Source organism: Trichosurus vulpecula, chromosome 1 (genome assembly GCF_011100635.1).
Source record: "Trichosurus vulpecula isolate mTriVul1 chromosome 1, mTriVul1.pri, whole genome shotgun sequence".
Taxonomy (NCBI): domain Eukaryota; kingdom Metazoa; phylum Chordata; class Mammalia; order Diprotodontia; family Phalangeridae; genus Trichosurus; species Trichosurus vulpecula.
In genome coordinates this window covers 871036-891110 of record NC_050573.1, presented here as the reverse complement: position 1 = coordinate 891110, position 20075 = coordinate 871036, and the positions used below count along the sequence as shown (strand labels likewise).

General features: G+C 58.0%; 2 protein-coding genes across 10 annotated transcripts; one reads left to right on the top strand and one right to left on the bottom strand.

The window, feature by feature from the left end:
• Window positions 1-79: 79 nt before the first annotated feature.
• SMARCB1 (SWI/SNF related, matrix associated, actin dependent regulator of chromatin, subfamily b, member 1) lies at window positions 80-12989 on the top strand. Of its 2 annotated transcripts, none has more exons than XM_036758325.1 (9): window positions 80-380; window positions 2138-2249; window positions 2862-2991; window positions 3668-3805; window positions 5418-5545; window positions 7926-8092; window positions 8682-8872; window positions 12307-12438; window positions 12728-12989. In XM_036758325.1, exons 1-9 carry the CDS (start codon window positions 288-290, stop codon window positions 12765-12767), a joined length of 1131 nt encoding a protein of 376 aa, XP_036614220.1. In that variant the 5' UTR covers window positions 80-287; the 3' UTR covers window positions 12768-12989. The 2 variants fall into 2 exon arrangements, with proteins under 2 accessions (XP_036614220.1, XP_036614219.1); XM_036758324.1 differs by having other exon boundaries at window positions 160-380; window positions 2138-2276.
• Window positions 12433-17314, bottom strand: DERL3 (derlin 3). 8 transcript variants are annotated; one of them, XR_005010354.1, is made up of 9 exons: window positions 17173-17314; window positions 16876-16941; window positions 16688-16761; window positions 16435-16528; window positions 15718-15913; window positions 15378-15468; window positions 15157-15277; window positions 13731-13812; window positions 12433-13156 (listed from the first exon to the last, which is right to left on the bottom strand). XR_005010354.1 is itself a non-coding variant. In XM_036758327.1 (8 exons), the coding sequence occupies exons 1-7, from the start codon at window positions 17263-17265 to the stop codon at window positions 15184-15186; spliced, it is 708 nt and encodes a 235-aa protein (XP_036614222.1). In that variant the 5' UTR covers window positions 17266-17314; the 3' UTR covers window positions 12433-13156; window positions 15157-15183. The 8 variants fall into 8 exon arrangements, 4 of the variants coding, with proteins under 4 accessions (XP_036614222.1, XP_036614223.1, XP_036614224.1 ...); XR_005010360.1 differs by lacking the exon at window positions 13731-13812 and having other exon boundaries at window positions 12433-12940; window positions 13045-13156; XR_005010366.1 differs by lacking the exon at window positions 13731-13812 and having other exon boundaries at window positions 12433-12792; window positions 13045-13156.
• Window positions 17315-20075: the final 2761 nt, after the last annotated feature.

Below are 20075 nucleotides of genomic sequence, written 5' to 3'. Positions count from 1 at the left end.
GGGGGCAGGGGGGCCGGGCCCGCTCTTTGTCTGAGCCGGGGCGGTGCGCGTCTACGTCAGCACGCACGGACGCGGCACGCAGCGAGGCAGCGCGCAGGCGCCGGAGGCCCGCGGAGAGGCGCGCGCACGCACGCTTCCTTGCCGCTGCCGCCGCGGGCCCCACGCGCGCTTGCGCAGTGAGCGGCGCGGCCTGGCGGGTGTGGGCGGTGGCCGAGGCGGCTGGGGTCCGAGCGGGCGGCTGTGGGCAGCTGGGCGGCCTGGGTCCGTGGGGACCGGGCCTCGGCGCGATGATGATGATGGCTCTGAGCAAGACGTTCGGCCAGAAGCCGGTGAAGTTCCAGCTGGAGGAGGACGGGGAGTTCTACATGATCGGGTCCGAGGTGAGGATGAGCCCCGCGGTCCCAGTGGGACCCGGGGGGGGTGTGTGAAGAGGTCCGCTTGGTCGACTCTGAGGCGGGGTGGTGGAGGAGACGAGCCCGACTATCTGGGAGGCCCCCGGGGACGAAGGGAGGGGGGATGCGAGAGGAGTGGGGGGGAGGGTAGACCGGCCTGGAAACGGCCCCTGATCCCGGCATACAGTAGGCACTTAATCAGTGCTCGCGTGGGGGGGGGGGGGTAGGGGGTGGCGTCCGAGCCCCGCCCCTGCCTGGCGACGGGTCCCCACCGGGTCCTTGACCCCCGAGGCCCCTCCCCCACCTCGTCTCCCCCTCTGGTCCCCCCTCCATCCCCGTCTCTCGTCTCTCCCTGTCTCTCCCCGTCTCTCTCTGTCTCTCCCTCCATCCCTGTCTCTCCCCGTCTTTCTCTGTCTCTCTCTCCATCCCTTCTCTTGTCTCTCCCTGTCTCTCTCTGTCTCTCCCTCCATCCCCGTCTCTGTCTCTCTCTCCATCCCCGTCTCTGGTCTCTCCCCGTCTCTGTCTCTCTCTCCATCCCCGTCTCTGGTCTCTCCCCGTCTCTGTCTCTCTCTCCATCCCCGTCTCTGGTCTCTCCCCGTCTCTGTCTCTCTCTCCATCCCCGTCTCTGGTCTCTCCCCGTCTCTGTCTCTCCCTCCATCCCCGTCTCTCTCTCCATCCCCATCTCTGGTCTTTCCCCGTCTCTGTCTCTCTCTCCATCCCCGTCTCTCGTCTCTCCCTGTCTCTCCCCGTCTCTCTCTGTCTCTCCCTCCATCCCCATCTCTGTCTCTCCCTCCATCCCTGTCTCTCCCCGTCTCTCTCTGTCTCTCCCTCCATCCCCATCTCTCCCCGTCTCTGTCTCTCCCTCCATCCCTGTCTCTCCCCGTCTCTCTCTGTCTCTCCCTCCATCCCCGTCTCTGTCTCTCTCTCCATCCTTGTCTCTGGTCTCTCCCTGTCTCTCTCTGTCTCTCCCTCCATCCCCGTCTCTGTCTCTCTCTCCATCCCTGTCTCTCCCCGTCTCTCTCTGTCTCTCCCTCCATCCCCATCTCTGTCTCTCCCTCCATCCCTGTCTCTCCCCGTCTCTCTCTGTCTCTCCCTCCATCCCCATCTCTCCCCGTCTCTGTCTCTCCCTCCATCCCTGTCTCTCCCCGTCTTTCTCTGTCTCTCTCTCCATCCCTTCTCTTGTCTCTCCCTGTCTCTCTCTGTCTCTCCCTCCATCCCCGTCTCTGTCTCTCTCTCCATCCCCGTCTCTGGTCTCTCCCCGTCTCTGTCTCTCTCTCCATCCCCGTCTCTGGTCTCTCCCCGTCTCTGTCTCTCTCTCCATCCCCGTCTCTGGTCTCTCCCCGTCTCTGTCTCTCCCTCCATCCCCGTCTCTCTCTCCATCCCCGTCTCTGGTCTCTCCCCGTCTCTGTCTCTCTCTCCATCCCCGTCTCTCGTCTCTCCCTGTCTCTCCCCGTCTCTCTCTGTCTCTCCCTCCATCCCTGTCTCTCCCCGTCTGTCTCTGTCTCTCCCTCCATCCCCGTCTCTGTCTCTCCCTCCATCCCTGTCTCTCCCCGTCTCTCTCTGTCTCTCCCTCCATCCCCGTCTCTGTCTCTCTCTCCATCCTTGTCTCTGGTCTCTCCCTGTCTCTCTCTGTCTCTCCCTCCATCCCCGTCTCTGTCTCTCTCTCCATCCCCATCTCTGGTCTCTCCCCATCTCTGTCTCTCCCTCCATCCCCGTCTCTCCCCGTCTCTCTCTGTCTCCGGCAGGTGGGGAACTACCTGCGCATGTTCCGGGGGTCCCTGTACAAGAGGTACCCCTCCCTGTGGAGGCGCCTCGCCACGGTGGAGGAGAGGAAGAAAATTGTGGCGTCGTCACATGGTAAAAAATCCAAACCTAGCGCTAAGGGTGCGTCTTCACAAGGGTTTGTACGCCTGTTTCCAACGTGCCTCGAGAGAGATGATAAAGCGCTTTCGGACCCGGGCTGGGGGGCGGGGGAGGCGGGGCCGGGACCGGGAAGATGCCTGGGTCCGTAAAGCGTTTTAGGAGAGCTCAGAGGCTTTCCCGTGTGGCTGTGGGCATGTCGACGTACCCGGGGACCGGATGCGGCCCATGGCGCGTTTGGGGAGGCTCGAGTCGCCAACCGCGCCGGGCTCGGACGCATGTCAGTGGCATGGCATGCCTGTGCTCAGGGGGTCGGGGGTGTCCTTGTCGCTTCGTGGCCTCGTCCGTCTGTCCGGAGACCGTGTCTTTGTCTGTGGTCCTGTCCGTGGCGCTTCGGGGGCCCGCCTGGGGGGTGGCGGGTGGGGGCGCTCGGAGGCCGCGGCGGCGAGCTCGCTTCTCCCAGACCCCGCGCGGCCTCGTTGGTGCGTGAGAGCCCTTCGGACCAGCCCCGTCCGGCCTGTGGCGTGCATGCCCCCTGCCCCGCACGCGCCTTCTCGGCCCCCTGCCGTGATGTCCTGCGTGACGGCAGCCGCGCCTCTTTGGGTCTAGATCACGGCTACACCACTCTGGCCACCAGCGTGACCCTGTTAAAAGCCTCTGAGGTCGAGGAGATATTAGACGGGAATGACGAGAAGTACAAGGCCGTGTCCATCAGCACAGAACCTCCCACCTATCTCAGGTAAGGGGGTGGGGAGGGAGGTGGGCTGCCCAGAGCCTTGCGGGCAGTGCCACAGTGCCAGCAGCGGGGCACCTGCCGGGGCTGGCGCGAGTGCCAGGTCACCGGACCCCCCTGCGTGTGCGAGGGAAGAGGGTGCCGAGAGGACCCTCCACGTTTACTCCTGCGTGTCAGAGACCTGGGTGGGAGCTCCCGCCGTGGTAGCGGCTGTGCTCCTCGAGCTCCGTTCTCTGTGGGCGGTCGTGGTCTGACAGACGAGTGCACGGAGGCGGGCAGCCGGGCCTTTTGGGGAGTGAGGGTGTCCCGGGCAGTTCAGGGAGAGGGTGCAGGGCCAGTCCCTCTCTCCTCGTTTCCCTGCTTTTCTTTGAACGTATTCACGGTGGTCAGCCGAGAGGGCGCCCAGCCCCTCCGAGGCCAAAGACGTGGTGTTTGGAGCCTGATCGGACCGAGACTCTGCTCTAACTGACCTCGGGGCTCCCTGGTGGGGCTGTGCCCTTGGTGACGCCGAATCCTAGGCCTGCCAGGTGCACATTCCTGGGTCCTCCCTCCCCACCTCTACTTCCAGCGTGGGCCCTACCATTCAGCGGAGGTGGGGTGGGGAGGGGCGCGGGCGCATGTGCCTCGAGACACCAGGGCCCCCACCTGCTGCTCTTTGCCTTCCCCCTCCCCCCTCCTCTAGAGAACAGAAGGCCAAGAGGAACAACCAGTGGGTGCCGACGTTGCCAAACAGCTCCCACCATCTGGACGCCGTGCCCTGTTCCACCACCATCAATAGGAACCGCATGGGCAGAGATAAGAAGAGGACGTTTCCCCTCTGGTGAGCCTCGGGTCACGGCGGCGGCAGCGGCTGGGGGGTGTGGTGACAGTGATGACGGTAGCTGCAGCGATTCGGGTTTTTCTAGCACCTGAAGGTGCACCGAGTGCCGCTTCCGTCTCGTGGGGTCCTCACCACAACTGTTGTGATCCCCATGGTATAGGTGAGGAAACTGAGGTAGACTGCCCAGGTGACATGGCTAGTGAATGTCTGAGGCTGGATTCGGGATTGGGTTCCTGATTCCCTAGCTGCTGCCTATATATAGATGATCATTGTCAAATTATATGAGACTCTCCACATAGAAGGGAGAAGTAAGTCATTTCTTCAGACGCCAGAGAACCAGATCCCACGAGCCATCTGCCCAGTCCCCCGACGCAGCAAAGAATTCAATGCACAACATGACAGTATGGAGCCTGGCCATCCCAAAACCTTCCACCCCGCTGCTGGGGCCTTCCCACAAACACACCCATTCACAGCCACCACAGGTCTGTTCTTTCTCTCAGCTCTGTCATAACTGCTTGTTGCAACAATCCGGCTAGCAGCTGTTATGGGAGTGAAAGACCAACACAAGCCCAACAACAAGAATGCCGCAACAGCACAGGTTCTTTTGATCTGCTAAACCAAGGAAAGCAAGGTGAAGGGGTTGGCAGGCTTACTTTAATTCAGCACACAAATATCATTCATTTAGTTCAGGGGAAAATGCCAGCACCCTGAACTTCAGAACAAAATACAAACGAATTATAAACATCAACAGACAGACCCAATACAATTCATAGTTACCAACATCTAGGTTCAGCCTGTGAGCTCAGAACAAGGGCTGGCCCAGAGTCATGAGTGCCACCACTGCTGTGGGTAAGAGAGCTCCTAGGAACAAACAGCCAACTCCTGGTTTTTATATCTTTTTCAGTGTCAGGGGTGAGTCACACATGCGACTCACCCACATGACCTAGAATCATCACAGAGAAGCGGACTTAAACCCACATTGTCTAAAAGCCTCTGCTCTCCCAGACATGTAAACCAGGCCCTCCCTGGAGTTAGCCCCACCTTGGGCCCCACCTTAGTTGCCAATCCACACCCACTGAGGTTTTATATCTAATAGGGGTTTGGGCCTGGGGCTTAGCACCTAGGAAGGCTCAATCAAAGACACTGAATTAATCAAAGGAAACAAAGGCCAAACTCTTCAAGGGCACTTGTTGAATGAAGCGCTAAGGAGCCCATTTGGATTACCAACACACTGCTCTCAGCATTTCCTGTCAGCAAGCTCCTCCCACCTGCGATGTAAGCAGGTCACATGGCCTATCATTGGGTGGGAAAGATCTTCAAATCTAAATTGCTATTATAAGGCCTGGAGCCCTCAATGTATTATCTTACTTGGTCTTGACCAAGACTGGCTGTGGTAATAAGGAGGCCCAGGAGGGAAGGAGTAACTCGGGAGTTGTGATGGTTATTGTGTAGCTGGGGAGCCTGAGGCTCGGCCCGGGTGAGGGTGTGCAGGCTCCTGCCAGCTGGTGGCCTCTTGTGGATGTGTGCCTGGGCGGGATCTCTGACCAGGGGCAGCATCTGCCCAGCGTACGCTTTGCGACCTGCTACTGAACCCTTTACTCTTCCTTCTCAGCTTTGATGACCACGACCCTGCAGTGATTCATGAAAACGCGTCCCAGCCTGAGGTTCTGGTCCCTATCAGGCTGGATATGGAGATAGATGGGCAGAAATTGAGAGATGCTTTCACGTGGAACATGAACGGTATGTGGGGGGTGGGCTTTTGTCCTCGGCTGCTTCTGGCCGCAGGCCAGGTGTGTGGGCCTCCCTTGAGTCCTGAGCCCTTTGGGATTAAGCCCAGGGACCCTTCTCAGAGCCGTACTTTCAGGTGTGTACGTCGAACAGAGTGCCTCTGAAGGCAGTTGTTGGATGATTGAGGTAGTCTTTGGTCTAGAGGCACAGACTCTGCACCTGCCTCGTAGCTCTGAATTTTAGAACAGACCGCCTTGGGCTGGAGCGCATGGTCTTACCTGGGCACGGCTGGCTGTCAGCTTCACCCCATCTTCACCTTCCTTCCTACATTTAGCTTATTCTGTATGTGGCCAGAGTCTCAGACCCCCTCAACAGCCTGGTTGGCCTCTTCTGGACACCGTCATCAAACAGGCCATGTAGGGCTAAGGTGGGGCCTGACCAGAAAAGCTAGGTGCCTGAGAAGTGGAGCCAGAGCCTGCCGAGGGTGGTGTGAGCCCCTTGGGAGAACAAGCTCACAGCCCTGCTTGTGTCACCTTTGCCTAGGGAGCCAGTGGGAAGGGCAGGCAGGCAGGCAAGCATTAGCCAGCCTGGGGCAGGCAGACGGTGCAGGGACCCATCGCAATCTCCTCAAGGGGAGGGTTGCAGCCTGCTGGCCACTCCAAGGTAAGTGCTGCAGGCTCCTCTCACAGCTGCCATGCTTTGGGAGAAGGCAGGAATGGTGCTCTTGGGAAGGGAAAGCCCGGGAAGGCTGTGAAGCATGTGTCCAGGTGCTTCCTCTGAGAGAGGAGCTGCTGGGCTGCAGGGAAGACGGCCAGATCCCAGGAGAAGCCTGTGGTGGGCAGCAGTGTCAGGGAGAGCCTGCCTGGAGACTGACCTTAGGGTGATGTAGGTGTCTGCTTGAGGAGCGAGGGACGCAGAGGACAGACGTGTGGCTGAAGCTCGGCAGGATGGTGCTCCCGCAGTGCTGGGCTGGGCTTGTGGGGGTGTGCACCTTCCCCAGAAGTTACAGAAGAGTGATTGCACGTTCTGGATGAAGCTCGACTCACCTGAGGAAATCCTGGACCTAGAAGAGGCAGGGCCCGGCGAGGGGAAACCATCACTTAGCCAACTGCCCATCATCCATCCGTCTGTCCGTCATCTATCCAGTCATCCATCATCCATCTGTCCATTCATTGACCATGCATCCATCTGTCCATCTGTCTTTTATCCACCCATCCATTTGTCATCCATCCAACCATGCATCTGTTTGTCCATCTATCCATCCATTATTCCTCCATCTGTCCATCTGCCCATCGCTGGGACATTTGGGAGAAGGCAACCAAGCTGATGAGTGTTTGTTAAGGGGCTTCCCTTAGGATGGGGGCAGGACAGCAGAGCCTTGCGTCTTGAAAGAGGGTGTCCTCTGGGGTCCTCACTGAAGAAGTGTCATCTGACGTGGCGCTGTGGCTAAGAAGTGAACCAGCCCCTCGTGGCTGTGGCGGCCATCTGGATTGACCGGTGGAATGAAGAGTGGGTCTTGCGCTCCCCACTGCCTCGTCTTTAGAGAGGCCAGCCATCCGCCATATTGCCAAACTCCACCCTGAGGTGGTGACAAAGGGTAGAAAGGTCCCATGGCCTGGCTCAAGGTGGCGGTTCTGAAGGCCCACCTGCAAGTGATTGGGGGGAGGAGGAGGAGGAGGAGAGGGAACGGGACAGGTGAGGGCCAGGCATGAGCCTGAGACGAGCATCAGTCTGCCTCTCCAAGGAACGAGGATTTATAGACTACTGTTGTGTGTCAGGAACTGTGCTAATAGACTCCCAGCAGCCCTCGGAGGCAAGGGCTGTTATGATCCCCATTTCACAGCTAGTGGTTCAGTGGTTTCCCAGGTAGTGAGTGTCCGAGGCCAGATTTGAACTCGGGTCTTCCTGACTTCAGGCCCTGCTCTCTGACCACCAAGAGCCTGCTCTGAGATCAGAGAGGTCTAGACTCCAGGCCTTCCTCGCTCATTCCCTCCTTGTCTGCTTCCTTGCAAGTAGCTGACGTTTTAATGGAAGAGCCGACAAGTGATGTGATGGGGCCTGGGGATAACTGGGCAGAGAGTTCCCAGTTGCTAGCCTGGGGCCATTGGGGTGCTGTGCCTCAGTCTCCTGCTGGGGCACACCAGCCAAGGGCTGCCGGAGGGTAGCACGAATGCCTTTGAAAGAATTGGGCTTAGGACATGGCTCCCATTGTGGAGCCTCCTGCAGCTCGGAGCTTCTGGGCTCTGGGGCCTGGGTCTCAGCACCCAAAAGGGTCATCGTCAGCTGCATAGTGAGCGTGCCAGGCCTCAGTTTCCCCAGCAGGGCCCCTGGGAGGAGGGGGCCTCTTGCCTTGCTTGGACACTCATTGGCTGCCTCTTGTCTCTGATCTCAGAGAAGCTGATGACCCCGGAAATGTTCTCAGAAATCCTCTGCGACGACCTCGATCTGAACCCTCTGACCTTTGTCCCTGCCATTGCTTCGGCCATTCGGCAGCAGATCGAGTCCTATCCCACTGACAGCCTACTGGAGGACCAGTCGGACCAGCGAGTCATCATCAAGGTAGGGGTGAGGCATTCCTGGCCCGCCGCAGACCCAGGCCCAGGCCTTGGGTGGGGTAGAAAGACCCATTGAAGTTGGGAGGGACTCTCAGCCCTCAGCCTCTGGGAGCTCCCTTGGACTTGGGCCCCCACCTCCTGAGCTGGGCTCTGGGACGGGAAGGTCTGATTCCTGCCTTGTCCGTGGCCAGCGTGCCCACTGCTCTCTCCCCAGGGCCCTCAGTCACTTTCGGGGCTAGTTGGACTGCCAGGGCCAAGGCTGGGGGGAGTGGCTCTCACCAGCTTAGAACACCTGACATAGAGTACATTATGGTCATGACAGATCCCCGGGTCTGCTCCTTCTGTCTGACGTGACCCCCAGACAAGGGTGGGTTACAGGCCATGGGCCCACCCCCCTCTTTCTCTAGCAGATGCTCTGAGATGGGGAGCACCCCTTTCTGTGAGTGTCCTGGGAGGGGGTGGAGAGTGGTAAGAAGAGCTGGGCTCTCATCCTGGCCCTGCTGCTGCCTTACCTTGGGGGGCCTCTGGGGGGTCCCGGGGGGTGGGCCTGCATCGATGCCCTTCCTCCTTCTCTCTCGGATCCCCACGTCCAGTTGAATATCCACGTGGGAAACATCTCTCTGGTCGACCAGTTTGAGTGGGACATGTCTGAGAAGGAGAATTCCCCAGAGAAGTTTGCTCTGAAGCTGTGCTCGGAGCTCGGCCTTGGGGGGGAATTCGTCACCACCATCGCCTACAGCATTCGGGGCCAGCTCAGCTGGCATCAGAAGACCTATGCTTTCAGGTAGGGGTTATAGCGGGTGGAGGTGGGCCTCACATTTGTCTCTTTCACCTTTGCTGTGGGACCCCACCCCATGGGGGCGAGGAAAATGGAGTCCAGGTGGGCAGGGGCAGTATCCATCCATCTGTCATCTGGGAGATTGCTGGTGGGGGGTAGCCCACCACCCTGTCACGTGTGCGTGCCTGTGTGTGTGCGTTCAGTGGGCTGACAGGAAGCCTCCCTTTGTCTCATCCGGCAGCTTGCTGTGGAGACGCTCCTTTCTGCCGTGAGGGGCACTGCTTGTGGCCTGGTGGGGTAGGCCCCACATCCATGATGCTGTGTTGTATTGAGTGCCCCGCCCAGGGCCTGAAGTCAGCCTCTATCTATGGTTGGCCTGCTCCGGGCTGGGCCTGTCCACCAGCCAGACAGTGCTGTGGGGCGGGAGCCCGGGGACCAGGAAGCTGAAGGCCATGGCTTGTTGGTGACAGGCTCTCGCTTGCTCTGGCCCCACTGTGACCTCTTGACAGCCTGGCATGAGGCTCCTGGTAGATTTATGGGAGGAATTCTAGTTTCTCTGGGGCGTCAACCTGGTGGGTTCCCTGTTGCCTACTGGGCACTGGAGGTGGCCAAGCCTGCCTGGAGCTGCCCAGAAAAGTCCCTGTATGTGACTCCTTCCAGAGCAGTTCCTGGGGCAGGGGCTTGGTGAGGGCAGCCGAGCTCAGGGGCTGAATCTGGTGTCTTGTCCTGGGCTGCTTGGTGTAGTAAGAGGTGGGCAGAGGAGGAGGTTGGGGCTGGCGCTGGGAAGCTGAGGCCCAGAGAGGATGGAAGGGAGGGAAGGCATCTCTTTCCTGGCCCAGCCTCCCTCGCCTAGTTTTGGTCAGTATGGGTCTTGGCCCAGGGGCCTTCTGTGCAGTGTCATCTTTCTAGAGCCCGCCCTTGGCCAGGAGAGCAGGTAGCAGGACAGTTTTCCGCACTGTCCCAAACCACGGGACCTGGGGGGGTGGGGAGCAGAAAAAGCAGGTGTGTCTCTGGGCTTGAGCCGAACTGAGGCAGAAGGGTAATCTCAGAGATGGGAATGGAAGGCATGGAGTGGCCTCCCGCCCCCATGCTGGGGAGGGACAGTGAGCGCCACAGGCTCCATGGTTGGGACATCCAGGGGCTCAGGCTGCCTGCCTTCAGGAGCAGTGCAAGGAGGCCTGAGGGCAGGGTGGCTGGGCTCTGCCCCTCCTGCAGAGGCTGCTGGAGGCCTGCGTTGGTCCAGAAGTCCTCCCCAGGCCTCCTTGACTCCTTGCCTCCCACTTCCAGGCCCTGCTCGAGGCCCCTGCCAGGCCTGAGGGTCTTGCAGATGCATCATCCAACAAGCTGGCTTGGCTTTGGACTTAGCGATTTGTTTTGTACTGTGAAGTGGGATCTTGGGAGCCCAAGGGCCCGGCTGGTGTCAATTTAGAACCAGGTGTGTGTCTGTTCTAGGAGGGGCTGGCTCAGTACCTACCTCCCCCCAACCATGATTCATGTGCTTTGGGCTGGTGCTCACTTAGTTCCCAAAGCCCCAAACCCAGCTGGGGGGGGGGGGGTTGCTGGCAGCGAGCAGTGCCACATTGTCGTGGGCACAGCCTTCTGTCAGCAGTCCTAGCCATCTGCCTCTTAATCATCTGGGGGTGGGGTGGGCCGAATCGGCATAATCAGTGCCAAGCCCTTCCATCCTGAGAGCGCCATCACCAGGCAGGGCCCAGCTGGATCCCTTCCTCTAGATCCCCTTCCCAGGCCCCTTCTGCCTGGCCCTTGGCCAGAGGTGAGGGTCATCAGCTTTGCTTCAGGTCAGGCCAGTTTCTATGCAGAGCGAAGGGCTAGGGGTTGGGTAGGGGAGATGTTTTCCATCTAGCGGGGCAGGATGCGGGCACAGACATGTTAGTTTGGCTTGTCTGTCACTCACAGGTCAGGGGAGGGCAGATCAGTTTTGCCTGGCAGGGTCAGGGTTTGGGTGAGGCAGAAGGAAGGGTCGAAGTACTTCCATAGTGCCTGCTGTATGCCAGGCGTGGTCCTGAGGGCTTAGTCTTCACACAGCATAGCTTCTCTTAGTTTAGCAGCTGAGGAAACTGAGACAAATAGGTAAGGTGATTTGCCCAGGGCCACAATGCCAGCATCAGGGGATGCTGTTGAACTTGGGCCTACACCTCCTGTGCCACCAGTCGCCTCTGAGTCAGCTTGGTTGCCTTGGCATTGAAAGCACGGGTTAGGATTTCCCTTAGGGGTGTGATTGAGGCCCACATCTGCCCTTGGATCAGTAGAGGGAATTCCTAGTGCAGAAGCTCCTTTTGTGGCTGCAGCTCCCAGCAGCCCAGGGGACATGAAGTTACCTCAGTGGCATGCAGCACCTCCCACCCCCCACATAGCAATGCTGCTTGGAGACTTCTGCCCAGGAGCCTCCCAGGGCAGGCCAGAGCACATTTGGAGGGCTGCTCCATGACTTTTGACACTAAGAAGCTGCCCGGGATAGACAGGCTCAGCCATTTGCCCTAGTGTCACACAGCCAGATGTGTCGGCATGGACCTCGGACCCAAGTCTTTGCTCTCCAGCCCTTACCTTTCTCCTGAGCTCCAGTCCCATATCTCAGACTGCCTGCTGTTCTCTGTCTGGATAACCCTGCAGGGGCCCTTCTTGGCATTGCCTCCTCCCCATTGCCGTCGATTCTGTTGCTGTGGCGCGGCCCAGCCCCCGTGGCTCGGTCCCTATGGCTGTGATTTGGTCCCATGGCCCAGTCCTGTGGCTGAGCTCATGTGACTCCCTCTCCTACTCTCTATTCTAGCCAAAATGGCATCTTGGGGCCTCAGTCCTCACTGTCTCCACGTGTGGAATCTTCTCCCTCCTCATCTCCCCCTCCTGTAATCTTGGCTCAGTGACCCCCTTGTTTTTGTATGGATTGTGTCTCATCACCGTGCATGTGTGGATTCCTCAGGAGAACCTAAGTCGGTGGAGGGCCGGGGCTGCCAAGATGAGGACGCTCGGCCCCTGCCCTCGAGAAGCTTCTGATCTAGCTGGACACACTTATCAAACATGTCCAGAAGAAATACAAGGCCTGGGGGCAGAGGGCTGCTGAGGATGGAGTCCTTGATGTGCTATTTGGGCTGAACATTGAAAGGGGCCGGGGATGCCGTACCTTGGACGTGGTGCTGCCTGTCTCAGAGAGTGGCAGGGTGGGCCCTGCATGGGGTCTGTGAGGCTTTGCGTGTATAGTACTGAGCCTGGAGCGGGGCACAGCAGACCTCTCGTGAATTTGGGGCACCCCAGTGGGGGCTGTTGCTGCCCCCCTTTCACTCTCAGACATAGGCGGGCACGGGCATGCTCCTCTCCAGGGGAGGACAGCGGCTGTCCTTTGAAGACAAGCCCGCATGGGGCAGGGAAAGGAGCCGGGGATCTGGAGCATCTCTCCCCACACGCATGTCTGTCCCTTCCCTCAGTGAGAACCCTCTGCCCACAGTGGAGATTGCGATTCGGAACACGGGTGATGCTGACCAGTGGTGCCCCCTCCTGGAGACCTTGACAGATGCCGAAATGGAGAAGAAGATTCGAGACCAGGACAGGAATACCAGGTGCCTTTGTCATGTGCTCTGGGGCATCTTTACAGCAACCCTGTCAGGGCGCCCATCTCACAGGTTCACCCAACTTGAACACAGGTCTGTCCTGACTTCTCAGCCCGAAGGAAGGCCTGCCCCCAGTTAGCCAGGGCTTCCTCCCCATGTCAGTCAAGCTCTGGCCTTGCCCCAGCCCTTCCCAGGGACCATCGGTCAGCTGATGCCAGAGGGCAGGCTGTAGTTGGAGGGGGGTGAGACTGGCTCCGGCCTCCTCCCTTCTTTAACCTCGTGTCTTGTGCTCCCACAGGCGGATGCGACGTTTGGCCAACACGGCCCCAGCCTGGTAGCCTGCTGGCCTTGGCGGTGAGGTCTCTGGAAGATGAGGCCCTCCTTTTCCTCTCAGTAGAAGAGGCTGGGGGGAGGGGTGGATGCCGTCCCTGGCCCGGGGTCAGGGGAGGTGCAGAAGGGCTTTTCTGGGCTGATGGGGTTTGTTCCATGTGTACAGGTGTCCATGGCACAGCTAGGAAGATTTTTTTTAATAAAGAGAATGTGGGGTGTTCACTTCCTTAGCTAAGGCTGGGATCAGGGGCACTGGGGGTGGGCCCTTTGCTGCCTCTCAGTTACCTGATGTGGGGAGAGAGGGTACCTCAGGTCTGGGGTGGAGCCTGGCCAGCCCATCACCCATCAGCTTCTCAAACCCTTCTTGACCCTGGGTTCTTGATCCGACGGGAGGAGACTAGGGAGGGAAGGGGATGAGTTATTCAGTGCCTACTGTGTGCCAGGCCCTGGGCTAAGTGCTTCGCACATCTGGCAAGGTAGGTGCTGGTGTGATCTCCATTGAGGAGACAGGCAAACAGCTCATCTCTGAGGCTGGATCTGAACTTGGGGCTTTCAGCCCTTGACCATGAGAGCATGGAGGAAGCCTGCCTCTGCCCAGCTCCATGTCCAGAGTGGCCTCCTTAGAACACGAGCTGGGAGGGAGTCACCAGGCCTCTGATGCACCCCAGGTGTGCCCTACCTCAGCTAACCCCCTCGGGAGTGGATGGGGATGGTCCATTGCTGCCTGCTTTGAAAAGGGAATGGTTGGGATCTAGCTGGGGTCATGGCCAGGGGTCCCCTCAGAGAGACTGCTGTCAAGAGTGCCTGGATCATCCTCTCATCCCACCTCCGATCCCTGGTGGCCATGCTGGCCAGGCTTTGAATCCTGTACTTGTCATCACTAGCTAGGGTGGTGCTAACGATGACGGGTAGACACAGGTCAGCCCCCAACCTGTGGGTGTGGAGGGTGCTAAGCCCCGCTGATCTCTCACCACATCCCAAGCCTTTCCTTGAGAAAAGGGGAAGATCTGCAGCCAGGAACCAGAGGACGGAGGTAGCTGTGGTCATGGAGACCTGCAAAAACCCAGCAAGTGCCAGTCCCTGGGACCAACCCTAATTCTCTGCCAGTGGGGGAGGAACAGAAGTCCCCCATGCCTGGGTAGCCAAGGGCAACTCTGTCTTACAAGACCTGTCATGACTGCCTAGCATCATGCCCACTATGTAGGAGGCTGGTCCAGACCACCCCTTTCAAAGTTGTAGAATCAATTAATGAAAAAGCATTTACTGCATCAGGCACTGTTGGGATGCAAGTACAAAAGCCAAGGATGGCCCTTAAAAGCTTCATTGTTAGAATAGTGACTGGGGTCTTGAACAGGTCACCCCGCCCCATCCAAGCACCGTGGTCCACCCGGGTGATTTCATCCTGTTCCAGGGAATGAATGAAGGGAAGAGAAGGGGGAGACTTGGAGTAGGGGGTAAGGGGAAGCAGGAGTGTGGGATGCTTGAAGTAGTGGGTCCAGAAAAGGCATTGGAAGCCTTGGGGATGAGAGGAGCAGCTCAGTTTAGGCCCGGGAGGTTCCCCCTACCTGCACTCCCCTAGTGCCATCTTGCAGCAGACAAGGAAATCAAGGCACTGCCTCCTGTTCGCTACCATCCCCTGCCACCTCCAGGGCTCAGCTGGGTGGTCCTGCCCCAGGCCAGGGAGAGCACATTTTGTTCTCACTGCTCCCAGCACTTTAGTAACAGACCCTCCATATGTTCAGGGAGTCCCCTTGGGCTTCCTTCCCATAGGGACTCTGGCTTTGAACCTTGTGGGCCCTCCCCCATTAAAGGTTCCCCAAGGCCAGCTCTGGGAGAGGGCTGACCCACTACCAGTGCAGCACCAAGTAGGGGAAAGAGATCGCCCCTAAGACTGAAAGAGCAGATCGGTTTTCCAGGGAGAAGCTTCAGAGACTCCTTAAGTCTGAAGTCAGGCCACACAGCCCCATCCAGGAGGACAGCAATCATCCTTGGGAGGTGGTGGATTCTCTTGCCCGGGAGGTCTATGCATACAAACGGCCACAGCCCTTTGCGCTCTGAGATGTGTGAGGAAAGCTCCATTTGGGGCCCTTGGTCCAGTAATCGATGCCCAAGGAAGCCCCTGGTGGGGTCAGGCCCGCATGACCCTCAGCCCCCAGCCTCATGCAAGAAGGCACCAGTAAGCCAAGGCTTGCACAGAGGCTGCCAAGTCTTTATTAGATTCATCTGTGGGCCATCCCTTTGCTCTCTTTTCCTGGAGTTGGGGAGAGGGGCCAGGGCCACTCAAGATGGGGGCGGGGAACCCCTGAGTGCTGAGCCACTGCACTTGAGCTCCCAGGGAGATATGTGGGATACACAGGGGAGGGGAGGGAGGCCTTCTGGTCAGAGCTGGAGGCCCACCTTTTCCAGCTTGGAAGAAAGAAGTAGTTACTGTTGGTGGTCCACAGGATCCTGGCCCAGCTGCTCCTCAGGAAGGGGCATGTAATTTGGGTCCACTTCAGGGGCATTGAAGAGCTGCTTCCTGGAAGGCCAGGAGATGAGAAGGGACATCTGGTCTTGGGAAGGCCCCCACAGGTTGGGACTGAGGGGAGGGAATTGTGGCCCAAGTCCCCCATACTCACAGGAAGCCTGGGGTTAGCAGGAGCTTCTTGCCCCCAGGCTGGTTGGGGAAGACATCTTCAAGGAAGTAATAGATGTGACCTACAGCAATCCCTGAGCAGGAGGAGAGAGCAGACTCACTAAGTGGCCCCCCAGGGGAGGGGACCAGCAAAGAGAAGGCTCAAGACAAGTCTGGCAGGCATGGGCACCTGGAGGCATAGACCTGGGGATGGATGCCCAGTCTGGGCAAAGTCAAATAGGGTGCAAGGAACCTAAGGCACCTGCCCCCAGCAGAGGTGTCCCTCCATGACCAGGGACCCCCTCCCCTAGCGCCTTGGGGTCCTGCCATGAGTGCTTGCTCACCCAGTAGGTCCACTAGGACTGAGTTGCCCAGAAGCAGAGAGAAGGCCATCAGCACCCAGGGCAGGAAGGGTGCCTGGAAGTTGAGGAGGCCAAAGAAGTTCATCCGGAGGTATGGGTTCCGCCGGCTCCACACGTACACCAGCATGATGGTGAAGGCCTGGCCCAGGAAGAAGAGGCTGGCCAGAAGCCCAAAGAGCTGGGAGCTCTTGAGTCAAGGTGGGGGTGGGGGGGTGTGAGGGCGCCTCCCCATTTCACAAGTGAGGGAACCAAGGACCTGGAATCTCCCGGTTGTGCTGAATGCAGAGAACACTGGGCTTGGGTTCAAATGCAGCCTGCCTCAGCTTCCCCAGCGCTAACGATGATCTTTGCACAGTGCTGTACACCCGCTGCCTCGGCCTCAGTTTCTTCATCTGTCCGCTACGTGGGTTCGCCTAGAGGGTTTCTAAGGGGCTGCGGGATGCGGCTGGGAGGATTGAAAGTCCACCCATCCTGTGCCTTGGCATACCTCATGCAGCACGTGCCCCCTGCCACACCTCACCTGGCATGGCTGACCTTTCAGCCCGACTGACCCTTCCCTGAGGGCTGGCCCCTCCGTCACCCCTTCCTCCCGCTCGGATCGTGACTACTGTGGGACTCCGGCGCCCTGGTGCTGGGCTCTGCGGGGCTCCGCCCCCCCTTGGCTGGCTGGGCCACTTCAGCCTGGAGCAGGAAGGATACTGTCATAAGGACTCCCCCGAAGAGAAACATGAAGACGAAGTCGGCCGTCCGCCCCCGGAAGGAGCCTTCCTCCAGCATGCGGCAGTACCTGTAGCTGGGGCGCTATCGGAAACACGCGGAGCGCAGGGTCCGGCTCCAGCCCGCCCCAGGATCCCCTGCCCCGCCCCCGTCCCGAGGATCCCCCCGCCCCAACTCCCCCCCCCCCCCCACGCGAGTCCAGGCCCGGCCCGGCTCGGGGCCCTTCCAAGGATACAGGAAAAGCATGTTGAAGAAGAAGCTGAATCCCAGGGGCCCGAAGAAGAGGAAGCTGGTGATGAGCCTCCACACCTGCCGGGGGAAGAGGAGGAGCGCGGGCTGGGGGGAGGCGCAGGGCGGGGGCCGCTCCCTGACCCCTCTCCCCCGACCTCGACCTTGACCCTGGCCTTTGTCCCGGCCAGTCACCTGGAACTTCCGGAAGATGAGGTCCGGGTTGAAGTACAGCTGGAAGGGGGTGATGAGCTCCAGCTGCTGTGGGGGGCATGACAAAGACCCCGGTGGGGACGGGCCGGCGAGGCTGGGGGGGGGATGGGCAGGGGCTTCGCGGGGCACCCCTGGGCCGTGGGGGAGGGGACACGAGGGGGCGGCCGTGGGGGAGGGGACACGAGGGGCCGGGGGGCCGGGGGCAGGGAATGCTGAGAGCCGCAGGCTGAGGGAAACGCGGGGCTGGCACGGTGGGGGACGCCCGGGGCGGGCCCTCACCACGGCCGCGGTGGTTAGCACGCAGGCCGCCGTGTAGGCACGCGTGACAGCCGGCACCTGCCAGAACTCGGCGGCCATGCCCCGCTGCGCCATCTCCGCCCGCGCCGCCGCTGCCGCCGCGGGTCCTGCCGCCTCCTGTACCTTTGAGGGATCCTCGCGCCCCTCCCAGGCCCTCGCCAGTTGGCCAATCCACGAAGGAGAAGGGAACACGCCCTGGCGGGGATTGGCCGATGGTCACGAGGGGCGTGGATCTCATCCCTCCCCGGGCAAAAATGGACCAATCCGAAGAAGCTAGGCACGGGACGACCCGCCCCTTGCGTGACGCGCTCTTTGGGCATTCCAAAGCCGCAAGGAGTACTTTCTCACGGAAGGATCCTGGTAGCCAATCACAGAGCGAAATAGATTAAGGGGGTGATTCCCGGGAGGCCAGGCCCAATCAAAGGCGGGTAGAGTGACTTGAGTGAATCTAGTGACTGGGGATGGAAAGGTATGAATCGAGGATGGAGTGGCCAATCAACAGGTGGCGTAGGGCGGACTCTTGGAAAAATGAACCAATAAGAGCAGGGAGCGTAAAGAGGTTGGGCGACCGGCAGTTGAACGGACCAATGAAAGTAGGTCGCGTGGAACTGGAGCCCGGGGAGGGCTCCTGGAAGACGAACGTCATGACTCGGCTGACCAATGTGAGAGACTCACGTGGTGATGAAAACACGAGGAGGGGGTGGGCCAGGAAGGAACCTAGAGGGAGGAACGTGGGGTAGAGTCCACCCAATGAACACCTCTTGCGTGGGAAAGCTCGCGACGTGAGGGATAGGAAAGACCCCTTCTCCCAAAGGGTAGGGCCCAGCGCCAAGAAGGCCAGTGGTGAGGGGGCAGCCACAGGGAGGCTGTGGTCAATGAGGTCACGTGGGATGGGCCTTGCCTCTGCGCCACCCCCCGCCCCCCAACGCGCCATCCTTATTCTCCCTCCCCAGTCCTCCTGCGGATGCCTATGCTGCAGCAGCACATGCTCGCCTCGGAGCCTGAGGCTGGACCATTGCAAGCTTGTGGAGTAGCTGTTTCGATCTGCAGCAGTGATCTCATGCCCCAGGGTCCTGGGCTCTGGAGGTGGATCTTCTAACTGACCTGAATGAAGAAAGGCATTAAAACGGAGTACAGAGCTTCTTAGCAGAAAAATCACTCAGGGTACAAGCCGTTTATGGACTCCCTGTGGGAAGGCTTTCAGCCAGAGATCATCTCTTATCTTCTCATCAGAGGATTTATAATGAAAAGAAACCTTATGAATGCGCTCTGTGGGAACATGAACATGGAGGTCACGGGTGAAGGTTAAATTTTGTGTCTATGACAGAAAAGAGAGAGAAGGAAAATAATTCGTCCTGCCCCTCCGGGTTTAAAAAGCAGAAAAGAAGTCCATAGGCTGATAATCAGTAGAACTATGGGAGAGAATCCATCTGGATGTTCTCAGAAACAGGATGTCTTCAGAATAAAGGAAAGCCCTTGTGTCAGTATCACGGCAACTCGTGAACAGTCTTTGGTGAAGGGAAGGATTCAGATTTGTTTAATCAAAGGTATCAAAATTAGGGCACTTTAGGGAATTTTGTGTTCTCCCACAGGCCACCTACATGCATGTATTCAGACTGTGTCCAGGCTACTTCATGCGACAGTCAAGAAACTTCTCATTAATTTGAGATCATGGCTGCCTCCTGATGTTGGTGACCCAACGATTATGATGATGAGGCAGGGATTCCCCTGATGGACTTGAGGCAGAGCAGAACCATCATATGAACAAAGTGACTGCTCCTAGGCAGGCAAGAGGCCTTGCAACCTCTATCTACAAAGCTTCCCATGGTTCCTCCTGCTCTGAGAGCCTGGAAAGGAAAGCTAAGAGAAGTCAGTTCCATATCAGAGGCATCTGGGCTGCTTGTCACCTGCACTGTACAAATCAGTGAAGGGCTCTGGTCCAGATGACAGCACATTCATCAGAGTGATGCTTTTATACTTTTTTAAATAATTTTTTAATTATATTGACAAGTATAATGATTTTCATCATCAGTAGTCAATCTATCAGATAAAGATCAATTCTTTCTTAGAAATAAGCTTCTAAACAATACCACCTCCTTGACTACTGAGTCACAATTGGATAGCCTTCTTTTAGCAAGTTCTTCTCCCAGACCTGATAAGATTTAATAATCTTTTCAATAGAGAGGGTCCCCAAGACCCAGTTAAGGCCCCAAAGGACTACCCAGAAAAGGAGAATTCACAAGGTCTTCTGTACTTTTCCCAAATAGTAATTTATCATTATTTGCTTTAAAACAAAGCATGCCCAATTAAATACTTGAGTTGTTAAGCATTGTTACCCACTGTGGAATAACTTAATTCAGTATTTCTCAATAAAAGTTAATTGGGTAAGAGTATAGTTGCATCACCCTCTAGAACTTACTTTTTTATTAGCAACATGCCATGCACAGTGCTTTCCCCAAAGTCCCAAAGAAGAAGGAATAGATGATAATGTGCATTTCAAATATGACATAGACTTTTTGACAGTCAAATGACATTGATTCAGTTGAATGTGTTTCCAAATTATGCTCCACATAAAATCACTTTATGCATCTACCGATTTACCACTGTGGAATAATTGCATTCATTGACCAGTGTAGCAGACTTGAGGTCCAATTTCACTTGTATTTCTTATGCTGACATGTCTAAATAGATCACCCTCATGAAATTTCATGCATAATTTAATTTGCATTCAGGTCTGTCTACCTTTTACAGGGTCAAATATCACAATTATCCCAATGGCAACACACATGTAGCCTTTTTTTGAGGGGGCAATGCAGGGCAATTGGGGTTCAGTGGCTTCCCAGGGTCACAGAGCTAGTAAATGGGTCCAGTGTCTGAGGCTGGAT